We start from the raw sequence: 12,762 nt of genomic DNA, 5'->3' as shown, positions 1-12,762 counted from the left end.
CTTCTATTTTCATACCTTCCCTGCTCTGAGACTCTTAACTTCTCCCTTTCATAACACAATTTTGCTTTCTGTTCTGCTTTTAAATTAAATGTTGAGTTCAGAAATGCTGCTTGTTTGACATAATTTGACAGGGAGCGCGACCAGAAAACTGCTGTCTCATTGTCTGTATTTTTTTATGTCTGGGTGAAAGCTGTGCAAAGTTGTTTTGCCTAACAACTTTGAGTGTTGAAATCAAAATAACATAACTAGGTCCGTGCTGCCTTTAAAAGAGTCTCTAAAAACAGCAGCAGAAAGGCAAGTAGTAGAGAGGCAAGTAGAAAGCTGGAAAAAAGAGCAGAAAAAGAACTCAGTCAAAGAAAGCAGATTTTTTTCCAGTTGATATACTGGAAGCAAGTTTTATATGTAAGATACCCATCTGTGCCAGAGAATATTTTAGAATAGTTTTCCTTTTACCTATGACATGCTACAAGGACTGGTGCACAAAAGTTAACATAAAAGCTTAGTTGATTTAAAATTTCCATCGATGGAGATGTGTTAAAATGGTTTTGAGTCTGAATAACATTTAATGCAAGAAGTATTCCTCATTTTCTAATCTATTTATATTCATTTTTTGTGCTCAAAATTGAATCTGAGAATATCCTTTTATGTTAGTTTTCATAGAATTATAGAATCATAGAATATCCCAAGTTGGAAAGGATCATCGAGTCCAACTCCTGGCATCACACAGGTCTACCCAAAATTTCAGACCATGTGACAAAGTGCACAGTCCAAATGCTTCTTAAACTCTGACAGGCTTGGTGCAGTGACTACTTCCCTGGGGAACCTGTTGCAGTGTGCGAGCACCCTCTCAGTGAAGAACCTCTTCCTGATGTCCAGCCTAAACCTCCCCTGCGTCGGCTTGACACCGTTACCGTATGTCCTGGTAACTAAAGAGAACAGATCAGTGCCTGCCCCTCCACTCAGTTTTACATCCTTTTTGTACTGTGGTGCCCAGAACGGCACACAGTAATTGAGGTGAGGCCGCACCAGTGCAGAGTAGAGCGGGACAATCACTTCCCTCGACCGACTAGTGATGCTGTGCTTGATGCATCCCAGGATACTGTTGGCCATCCTGGCTGCCAGGGCACACTGCTGGCTCATATTCAACTTGCTGTCTACCACAACCCCCAGATCCCTCTCTGTGGGGCTGCTCTCCAACATCTCATCGCCCAGTCTGTACGTATAGCCAGGGTTGCCCGGTCCCAGGTGCAGGACCCAGCTCTTGCTCTTGTTAAGCTTCATGTGGTTCGCCCTGCTCTCCAATCTGTCCAGATCTCTCTGCAAGGCCTTTCCACCCTCAACAGAGTCCACAACTCCTCCAAGTTTAGTGTCATCAGCAAATTTGCTCAGAACACCTTCTAGTCCTACATTCAAATCATTTATAAAAACATTGAAGAGGGCTGGCCCTAAAACGGAGCCTTGGAGGACCCCACTGGTGACCATCCGCCAGCCAGCCATTTACCACAACCCTTTGAGCCCTGCCTGTCAGCCAATTGCTCACTCATCAGATGGTGTTTTTGTTTAGCTGTATGCTGGGCATTTCATACAGTAGGATCCTATGGGAAACTGTGTCAAAAGCTTTACTGAAATCCAAAAAGATCACATCAGCTGGTTTCCCTTGGTCAACTAGATGGGTGATCTTATCAGAAAAGGAAATAAAATTTGTTAGGCAGGACCTACGCCTCGTGAACCCATGTTGGCTGGGACCAATGACTGCATTGTCTCCCAGGTGCACTTCAATATCTTCAAGGATCATCTCCATAATTTTACCAGGCACTGACATGAGACTGACAGGCCTGTAATTGCCAGGGTCTTCTTTCTTGCTCTTGTTGAAAATTGGTACAACATTTGCCAGCTTCCAGTCTACTGGGACCTCTCCAGATTCCCAAGATTGTTGAAAAATAATTGAGAGAGGTCCCACAATGACATCAGCCAGCTCTCCCCATCAAGTAGTGGACCTATGTTTTCTTTGGTCCTCCTTTTTCTGTTCACATACCTAAAAAAAAAAGCTGTTTATTGTCTCCCACAGACCTGGCCAGCTTCAGCTCTGATTGGGCTTTGGCCACATGAATTTTCTCCCTACAAACGCGAACAGTGTCCCTGTATTCCTTCCACATTGTCTGACCCTTCTTCCAGCAGCCATATACTTTCTGCCTAAGCTCCAGTAGAAGATCCCTGGTCAGCCAGGCCGGCCTTCTGCCCTGCCTGCCTGCCTTCTGATATTTTGGAATTGCCTGGTCCTGTGCTTTGAGGAGGCAGTGCTTAAAGACTGACCAGCACTGATGAACGCCAATGCCTTCAAAAGCAGGGGACCTTGCTAACTAGTTCCCTGAGCAGCCTGAAGTCTGCCTTCCCCATATCCAGGGCTGAAGTTTTGGTAGCAGTTTTCCTTCTGTCACCAAAAGTTTTTAGCTCAACCACTTCATGGTCACTATGACCAAGACGGCCGCCAGTTGCCACGGTCCCACAAGACCCTCTCTTTTCTCCAGCAACAGATCTAGGAGAGCGCCTTTCTTAGTTGGCTCCCTTAGCACCTGCACCAAGAAGTTATCATCTAGGTGCTTTAGCAGCCTCCTGGACTTGCTCGTGTCAGCTGTGTAGTGATTCCAGTTGACATCTGGCAAGTTGAAGTCCCCCATAAGGACAAGGGAAGTTGATCTCAAGGCATCTCTTAGTTCTGCAAAGAATAACTCATCAGCTTTGTCATCCTGGCCAGGTGGTCTGCAGTAGAGTCCTACAGTGACATCCCCTTTATTTGTTCGTCCCTTAGTCCTTACTGGAGGCTCTCAACTTTGCCACCACCAACTTGAAGTTCCACACAGTCCAGCCCCTGCTTCACATACATCACCACCCCGCTGCCTCGCCTACCCTGCCTATCCCTCCTGAAGAGCCTGTAGCCATCTATTGCAGCACACCAGGACTCATCCCACCAGGTTTCGCTTATGCCAATGATGTGGGACTGGGCCAAGACTTCTAGCTCGTCCATTTTATTCCTCATACTGCATGTGTTTGTGTAGAAGCACTTCAAATGTGCCTCCCTTCACACAGCACTTTGTGGAGCTGACCAAAGGACCTCACTAGCATGCAGTCCCTCTTATTCTAGTGCACCATCCCTTAGCTCATCACCGTCGGGCCTGGTTTTATCCCCTTCCCCCTTCAACTCTAGTTTAAGGCCCTGTCTATCAGCCCCACTAACTCCTAAGCAAAAATCCTTTTCCTGCCCTGACAGAGGCGCATCCCATCTGGTGCCAGCAGGCCCGGTGTCGTGTAGACTTTCCCATGATTGAAAAACCCAAAGTTTTGCCAGTTGCACCAGTCCCAAAGCCACATATTAATGTGACAAGTCTGCTCGTCAACATCGATCCCCCCTATTGGAAGGACAGAGGCAAACACAACCTGTGCCCCTGAACCTTTAACTAGTGGCCCCAAAGCCCTAAAGTCCCTTTCAATCGCTCTTGGACTTCTCCTTGCTACCTCGTCATCACCAGCCTGAAAAAACAGTAGCGGGTAGTAGTCAGTGGGCCATACCCGGAGAGTGACTTTCCTAGCAACATCTCTCACCCGAGCCCTAGGGAGGCAACAGACTTCCCTGTGGGTTGGGTCTGGTTGGCATATCGGGCCCTCTGTCCCTTTCCAAAGGGAGTCCCCCATGACGATAACCCTTCTGTCTTTCTTGACAGAAGATGTAGTGATGCTGGGAGTAGGTTGCCTGGCCTGAGGCACCCTCGCCAACTGGGACGGGCTTTTGTCTACATCAGTGTTCTGACTGTTGTGTTCTAGAGCCTTGTACCTGTTACATGAGGGTAATGGGAAGGCGAGGTGGGCAGGGACAGGCCTCACCTACCACCCCGAGCGGGAACCTGCTTCCATTCCCCATCTTGGCCTAGGTCCCCTCCTACTGCCTGGCAGGATGAGGGAACTTTTATCTTCTGTGTAGCAGGAGACACTTGTGCTGTGGCAGGCTCATGAGTCGGTCTCAGAAAGGATTGAGTCTTCAGGAGAGAGCCGCCAGGTCCTGAAGGGTCCTGCCTCGAGTAGCCTCGATGCCGAAAAAAAACCCTGACCACCTCAATCCCCCTCTCCACTGCAGAATGCATCTGCCCCGGAGCCGATCACCTTGGCTTAGTTTTCCTAAGAAGCTTAAAAATTACCTTTGTAATTGTATCAAGATACCCTTATACTCTTATCCTTTGGCCTCATGCAGGATACCCAGACTGATCATACTAGGAGCAGAATGTCTTGTTAAATAAAGTTATTAATTGTTGGTAATACATTCACCAACAGCATTTTATAATGAATGTGTCAGTACAATTTTTTAAAATGCTAAATACAAAATGTCCAATTGTTTGTGCTTTATATTCTAGGTAAAAGACCTCATGAGTGTGGAATCTGTAAAAAAGCGTTCAAACACAAACACCATTTGATCGAACACATGCGACTGCATTCTGGGGAAAAACCCTACCAATGTGACAAATGTGGAAAGCGTTTTTCACACTCGGGGTCTTACTCTCAACACATGAATCATCGCTACTCCTATTGCAAACGAGAGGCAGAAGAGCGTGACAGCACAGAGCAGGAAGAGACGGGACAGGAGGTCCTAAATATTGAGCATGTTGGTGCCAGGGCATCTCCGTCGCAGATCGACTCGGATGAGAGAGAGAGTCTAACCAGGGAAGAAGAGGAAGACAGTGAAAAAGAGGAAGAGGAGGAGGAAGAAAAAGAGGTAGAAGGACTTCAGGAAGAAAAAGAATGTAGAAAATTACAAGAAGTAGAGGACGAAGAAGAAGAAGGGAAAACTGAAGGTAACAAGAGTGATGAAGTTGTAAATCAAGAAAGCAATGCAGAAACAGAAGTTATACAGAATAATGGGCAGGTGTCAGAAGAAAAAACAAATAAAGCTTAAATGATAGTTTTTTCTATAAGGAAAAAAAATTGGTAATGAAGTTCATTCTATATTATACATGCTTTTCATGGAAACGCAGTAGCCTGCATACTGTGATTTCTGTTCACTACTGTGTAAAAAAATATATATATAAAAAAAAGAAAAGAAAAAAAAAAAAGAAATCCAGGTGTGCCTGAACCTCAAACTTAGTAATTTTTCACACAGTTTTCAAAGTTAGGAACAAGTTTGTAACATGAAGCAGATTAGAAAAATACAGTGACTCTGGAAGCAAAGATTTAACAGGTTGTAGGAAACCTGATTTATTAGACAAGCATCTGGCATTGTTTGTTTTATCAGTATTAATTTTCATTCTTGAGTTGATTAATTTTTAAGCTGTACAATTGGGAGAGATTTTTATGATTTTTTTTTTTTTATGGCAAAACATTTCCTAAAACCGCTTCAGTATTTTATTATGTTTTTAAAATGTGAGAACTTCTGCACTACAGAATTCCCTTTTGCAGAAACCTATAATGCAGTTGCAAACAGTGCTTGGCTACCTTTGTAAATTCAACCTAGAAGGTAGCGGTTTATAACATTAGATGTTGTAGTAGAGCATATTATCATTTAAAGTGTATTGTTAGCCTTAAGAAAGCAGATGATAGAAGAACTGAAGTTTCTTACTCATGTGGTTAAAAATGTAGTTGAAAAGATTGTTGTTGAGTTCTGATTGCAGGGACTAACAGTGTTAATACTGGTAAGGACAGCAAAGTCGTCAAAATCAGTGTTTGTAATTGTGTTTTGAGTATGTAGTAACAATATGAAGGATATGATATGAAGCTTTGTATCTCCTTTGGCCTTATGCAAGACCTGTGTGCTGTAAGTGCCATTTATCAGTATTACGAAGGCTCTAACCAGCCTTTATCCAATGTGTGGCCTACAATAACTAGCATTTGTTGATTTGTATCAAACTTCTAATCATGGGGAAAAAACACTTAACCATCAGAGAAGTAAGAACACTGGTATATTTCATTATTTAATTATTTGGTGGTATTTTGGGTTAATACCTGACTTGCAGAATTTCTCTACAATAATTACAAGGGAAATTTTCTAATCTGCTTTATTGCTTTATTGGTTTACTTTAATTTCAGACACATACATGACATGTTATCTGGCTCATAAGTATTTTCAAATGTTAGTTATTATGGACCCCATTTATTAACAATGTTAGCTGATTTTTACCTATCAGTATTATTTTATTTCTTTTAGTTTATAGATCTGTGCAACATTTTGTACTGTATGTCTTCAAACCTGGCAGTATTAATACCCTTCTTACTGACATATGTACCTTTTTAGTTTTAGAAAACTTTTATATTTATGTGTCTTATTTTTATATTTCTTTATTTATTACACAGTGTAGTGTATAATACTGTAGTTTGTATTAATACAATAATATATTTTAGTATGAAAATTTGGAAAGTTGATAAGATTTAAAGTAGAGATGCAATCGGTTCTCTTGCATTGAGATTTGATTTAACAGTGTTATGTTAACATTTATACTTGCCTTGGACTGTAGAACAGATGAATTAAAATGGGAATGTATTAATTTTACAATTGCAATCAATTCATTTTACCTTTACCCAGTTTTTAATATAAAGCTCTTAAATTTTGAAATTCACTGTGTGACTAATAGCATGATGCTCTGCAGTTTTATTAAGAGATTAGCCTAACCATAAAACTCTCATTTCCTTAGTAAGCCAAATTAGAATAATCTTATAAACAGTGTTGGGAACAATGTTTAACATTTTTGTGCCAATTTGTTCCTGTATTCATGTATGTATGTTACGAATCTGAAACTTCATTTTTAAGTTCCTTGTTACATCATGGTCATTTTCTAGTTTTTTACCAGACTCCCCATCTCACAATAAAATGCGTCAACAAGTCTGACTTACTGTCATTATTCTGGTAATTTAAAATAATTGTTTTAAATTATTTCTGCGACGTTACTCAGGCATGGTTCTTGTTTCAGTAGAGATACTGGTTTCAACTGTATGTAAGGAGCGTATAAGTGAAAGAAATGTTTGACTGTGTGCACATAAAGGGATCGCTACATTAATTTCTTGATTTTTCAAATGTTAGTAGAACAACTAAGTCTTCAAAACAAATCATATATTTTTGTAAATTTTTCCTCCTTGATCTATATAATACACATTTTAAGGCTCTATTTAAATAAGATTGCTTTTAAAAAATGTGAGTCTATGACTGTTTTCTTGAGTTAGCAATAAGCCAGTGAAAAAGTTGATGTATGTTTTGCTGTTGAGTTTTTAAAGATATGGCACCAACATTACAGATGCAGGTAAAGTAACGTAAGTATGAATTGTAGTAATGAAGTGTGAATTGAAGTAATGAAGTACGTTACTTACTTCAGTAATGTAAGTATGAAGGTTTGAAAGTTGTATTACATATTCATTGTTGCAATATTTTGTAGTTTAAGCAAAGTTTAGAGTGTTACTTAAACAAATTTCTGCTCTTTATTGATCCCTAAATAGGGATTTCAGTTATGTTGTTGGTTTTTTTTACACAATAATCATATAAGTTAATTTATATTCATATGTCTAAGCTTTGAATAATTTTCAATCTTGTTACCTCAGTACTGATATACATAAAAGGTTTATCCAATATATTAAATATGCTCTTTTTTTGTATTTTTCTGTACAGTATATGAAATATTGCACTTTTTCCTAACTCAGTAGTGTATCAATGAGGTAGATGTAAGAAAGCTGTTTGGAAAACAATTGATATTTGTATTGTATCAATAATGTTGCCTTGTAATTATTATTAAAACATAAATTGATTGGGTAGTTCAGGATTTCTTACAGGTGAAACTGGCTCAGCTGTAGGTAAATAAATGTACCTTTTTAAACCTATATTAAGGTTATAGATGGAGATTTGCAGTTATTTCATAATTCAGGAACATCTTACTTGTCTGTAGCAATAAATCCGGTGAGACGTTTGTTGAAAATGGGGTGGAAAGAATATTTGTGCTGCCCTTACTAGTAGAACACAGAATTTGAATATATTCCAGGTTGCTCACGGAAGTGAAAGCTACATGTGAAAGGCCAGTAACTTCGGTTTCAAGAACCTTAAATAAAGCAAGAGAAAACTGTGCTTGGACAGAGAACAAAGTGCAAGCAGTTTTGATTCAGGAAACGTCATCGCTTTGGAGAAGAAAATTTATATTCATTACTTAGGCTGTGAAACCATTATTTACATTTTTATCTTCAAAATGGATTGGTGTATTGAATTTCGCATCTGTTAAAGTGAGAGATGCCTCTGATGTTTGTCACCTTGTAACTTCATTCATTATCCATCTGGAAAACAAAAACTGTGATGCATCTTCATTTAGCAGGGTAAACTCAGCAGGAACACAGAGGTGCGTAGGAGACCTGGACTTTATTCCTAGCTCCGTCGGTGAGATGCCTGCAGTGCTGATAGCTGGGTAAGGCAGAGGCAGCCCAGCGAGTGGTGAAAGAGTCCACCAAGGCACCAGAAGCAGTCCAGCTGCAGGCACATGGATTTGTGTAAGTTAATGGCAAATCAGTTTCAAGGAGACTAAGTTTCACACACGAGAAAACATGAAAGCAAGAGCCTTTGTTTTCTGCGCTTTAAATAAAGAGTGGAGAGGAGAAGTGAGATCTGAATATTGTTGCAATAAAAATTCATTGTCTTAGGACCTCTTCTTTGATCAGAAGACAAAAAGCTATCAGTTGCCCTGGGTGCCTGCTTTTTCACTGTACTCACTATGTGTGGCTCATCTCAGTTATGCAAGCCGAGAGCAGTCACCAGTCAGGGGAGACAAATAAAGGTGTCCTTTGAATGCAGTATAGGACATAGCACTGACCTGACACTGATGTTTTGGGTTTGGTTCTGCTGATGACGCATTTTAATACTCTAGATTGTAATTAATTGCTGTGATTCAGAAACACAGGTACAGTTGCAAAATTGTTACAACAGCATGTATTCTATGTCTTCTAGTAACTTGAGAACAGGAAAAATATTGTAGAATAACTATAGGAAGAAAGCTAGAGAAGTATTTATTAGATTTCATGCCCTAGGATGGGGAATGCCCTGATATCCTCAGAAAGCAGGAGCAAGAAAAAACAATTAAGGCTACAGAGAAAAGTAGAAGGTATGTGCAGAAGTTACTGCTTTCTTGGTTTTTAGTAGCATTCATATGGCATCCCAGTGGTAGCATTCGCTCAGATCCTCCACAGTCACATCTGTCTGCTTGTGGGTCATCTGAAGTAGAGTGTCCATATGTGCAGTTAGTAATATTGCAATGCTAAGCAATCTTTTATGTATGGGCTTGAAAGCTTTTTGAAAATGACATTGAATTACAAATAATCAGATGAATTAGTGCATAGAAAAAAAAATATCAAGACATGTTATTAGTATGTCTGATCTCAGAGCACCCACGCGCTTCAGTAGGTGTTTTAAATTTTAGTCTGAGAAGAGTGGACCATGGTGTTTGCCCACAATGCGACATAGTTTTCCTAAAAAGCAGCATTCTTCAGACAGACTGAGTAAAAAAGGCTTCAGTGGGCAACCAAGTGTTATGCTCACACCCTCAGGTACAGTTATTCTAATGCAGTTTTTGGAGGTAATCCCACAGGTCTTGTCTGTGCAAACTGGGTTTGGTGCTGATACTGGCACTGGCGAAGTATGCCAAGGGCAGTGGTGGCCACAACACTGAGCAGCCACTTGAAAGCAAAAAATTTCCAAGAGAGAAAACACAGCACCACTAACAGCACGGGTTTGACCACTGCAGAGTGCTACATTAGGGGCTGTTAGCATCAAAGCAATGAAGATCAGGCATCCACACTCAAAACCAGCATAGAAGTCTGGAGTGTAGAAATGGCCGTAGTGGAAATACTTCCTAAGCATACAGAAGACTATTAGAGGTTAAGATAATGATCTGAAGATGAGAGAAGTCCATTTTGCTCATGGAGGCAGTAGTGAACGTAGCAGATGGCTTTGGAGCAGTGAAGGAGGAGAAAGAAAAGCACGTTATTATTTGCTGACCTGAGCACTTCTTGGAAGTGCGTTCCTTTAAATTTATTTACCAACAGTTTATGTCTGCACACAACTCTTTGTTTGGATGAAGGTTTTATTGTGAGTGTTTTGCAATTCACACTCTGGTACTTACATAACTATTTTTTTTCTCTTTCCTTGACAGAATAGCTTGTTTGATTGTCACTATGAAACTACCTGAATTTCATAAAGAAAATTCAATATTACAGTATCTATCTTCTGAGGCTGTATTTTGTCATTTATTCTTCATGTTTTTCTTGGGCAATTGTTCTAATAATATTCACACAGTTTGATTTTTGCAGAGCAAATGAATACAAAAAGGTTATGATGATCAAGTTGCCTTTTAAATGTGAACAAATATTTACACCTTCTGTTTTATCCCTCTGCCCTTTCATGATGTCTGGTCACTAATCTGCCACACAGTCTTCTTAATTGTGTTTGTTACACCTCTCATACATGTTATGTATGTGTTGTCTCTAGGGGATGCAATATATTATGATATATTCCATTGTTTCACCAAAAAGATCTGCTCTTCTTTTACACTGTGATTAGAAAATAAACTGATAGTTGGAATCATACAAGCAATGAGCTGATGTAAGGTGCACTTTGATGGCAAGGTTTGGTCCTAATAGCATGCTGAATGTGAACATTGAGTAGCGTTCATCCACAAGCAGGTGAAGTTCTCCAAGGCCATGCCCCGACATCTGCCAAGAGGTCTTCAAAAATGATGAGGACAATGGGACATAAATGTATTAAGAATGCCACTTTGGTCTTTTCTGTTGAGTCTTAAATTCTGATTCTGATCTTAGATTTCAACCTTTCTGTAACGGGGACTGTCCTTGGGTTTGCTCATCTTTGTGAAAACTAGGATTTGTGCTGTAATCACAAACTTTCCATCATGTGTTAATTCAGGAATTAAGGGAATAAATGAGTTAAAGCCTTAGAAAAATGATATGCATCTACACTGACTTTGTGTCATTTCTCATGAATTTCTGTTCCTCTTTTACCTGGAAAGTCTGCTCGCTTTTACCACACCGTGGGCCCTAGGACAGGACACAGGTCTGACGGCGCTGCAAGTGGCTGTGTTGTTTTGGTCTTTTCAGGTTCTCTCTGTAGGCCAACTCCTGACCGACTGCTGAAGGATGTCACTGAAACCCTTGAATCCAGTGAAACTTCCCATGTGTAGCTGGTGAAGCACTTCCCTTAGTTTTAATTACATGTAAGTTATTGCAAAGATACGGAGTGAGTATTTTGATCATTCAGTGTGCAAGAATGAAATGTGTTGGACAAAATTGAAGCAATGTGTTCACTGGACAATCATGCAAAATCCTGAAAATTAAAATGGCTCCAAACAGCTTTGTAAGTTCATGTCTCTATACACAAAAATGGTACTTAGCTTTTTATTTTTATTTTATCCCTCTTGATTGAATCAGCACAAAATGTTTACATGGACAGCAGGCCTTGATTCCTTTTGCTGAGGCTGAAGGCTGTGCTGTCACTGTTCCCCTCCACAGCAGGAGCTGAACAGCTGCCTCGCTTGTACATGCTTCATTTTGAGTCCATGTGAGCAGCAAGCATCAGAGCGAGGGGGAGGAAGGTTTAACCTCTTCGATGGTTGGAGCTGGTCGCGCTGCCAGCAGCACCTTCCTGCTCGCTGCTGCAGCTGCTGGCTGGGGTGGTCATGGTTACAGCCTGACCAGGTCAAACGATCGCAGCTGTGGCTGCAGAGATAACAGAGCTTTCAATCAAGACAGGCTCACTAAGTTGACCTCCAGTCAGCTTTTTCCCTCGTTTAGACAGCGCCAAAGAATTCCTTTGGTAGGAGCCAGCAGCCATGCTCTGGGGGAGGTGCCAGCCTGCGTCACCTGGGGCCACCTCAGCCTGTAAATCACAAAGTCTTGAAACTAGCGGCTCGTGTGCCCCAAAATATGGCATTGTGCTTAGAATTTTATTTATTTATTTATTTATTGTCTTTTTATCAGGTTTCTTTGTATTGGCATTCTGGTCTCCAGGACGATCTAATGTGTCAGGTGCTCTTAAGATGTCCTGAAGCTTAGGGAGAAGCCCTCCGTAAACCAAGGAACAAGGTATCTAGCATTTGTCCCTGTGAAGAGTCTTACTGCAGTTCCTGTAGCTTTTCCAACACTGGTTGTGAGGCCAGTTTTCCTGGCCTAGGGAAAAACAGCTAATAAATTAATTGAGGTATGATGGTATAGCTTGCACAATGTTACTCAGGCATGGTTGGGAACTGAACTGGGTATCTAAAATGACCAAGCCATCTGCTTTCTACTTTGGCATGCAGGTTTTTTTCTGTAGGAATACGACAAGTCGATCCTTTCTGTGATTTTCAGTGGCTCACCCTTTAGCAGCTCTACCACTTGACAAGCTTATCCTGTTACACTGCAGCCAAGGATCCTGTTCTTCAGCTCAAGCAGCAGAGACACTGCGTCTGCACACAGTAAGAGACTGATTCGGGGCCATCAGGTGCCAGAAAAGTGCTGGTGGAACATTTGGCTAGATGGGAGGTTGACACTAGCAATTTATTTCCAGAATTGTTTTCAGAAACCATCGATCTTTGTCCTCTCTTGCTCCCTGCATGGACTAATGTGGGGATTGCTGCTAGAAGCAAAGTGGCAAGCGTGCTGTCAGTCTGGAGGGGAGTTCAAGTTCTACCAGTGACTCCTAGGGAGGGAAAAGAATAATAATAGCGTTGCTGATTCTCTACATGCTCCTGCTGGCCCCAAATACCTTCT

At 40.9% G+C, this 12,762-nt stretch overlaps 1 protein-coding gene and 1 long non-coding RNA gene across 7 annotated transcripts in view; both read left to right on the top strand.

Moving 5' to 3' along the window:
- ZEB1 (zinc finger E-box binding homeobox 1) overlaps nucleotides 1–6,865 on the top strand; it is a 124,724-nt gene extending 117,859 nt beyond the window's left edge. For all 5 annotated transcript variants that reach the window (XM_084511313.1, XM_084511310.1, XM_084511311.1 and 2 more), the window contains one exon: nucleotides 4,404–6,865. In XM_084511313.1, coding sequence (XP_084367439.1) covers nucleotides 4,404–4,942 — 539 coding nt within the window. In that variant the 3' untranslated portion in view covers nucleotides 4,943–6,865. The remainder of the gene's footprint in view (nucleotides 1–4,403) is intronic.
- Nucleotides 6,866–11,755: 4,890 nt separating this feature from the next.
- On the top strand, nucleotides 11,756–12,541 carry LOC311432826. 2 transcript variants are annotated; one of them, XR_014690363.1, is made up of 3 exons: nucleotides 11,756–11,827; nucleotides 11,992–12,096; nucleotides 12,361–12,541. It is a non-coding gene; the product is annotated as an uncharacterized lncRNA (long non-coding RNA). The 2 variants fall into 2 exon arrangements; XR_014690364.1 differs by having other exon boundaries at nucleotides 12,312–12,541.
- The last annotated feature ends 221 nt before the right edge of the window (nucleotides 12,542–12,762 follow it).

Source organism: Aythya ferina, assembly GCF_964211825.1.
Source record: "Aythya ferina genome assembly, chromosome: 2".
Classification (NCBI taxonomy): domain Eukaryota; kingdom Metazoa; phylum Chordata; class Aves; order Anseriformes; family Anatidae; genus Aythya; species Aythya ferina.
This window is presented reverse-complemented; position numbering and strand designations above follow the sequence as displayed.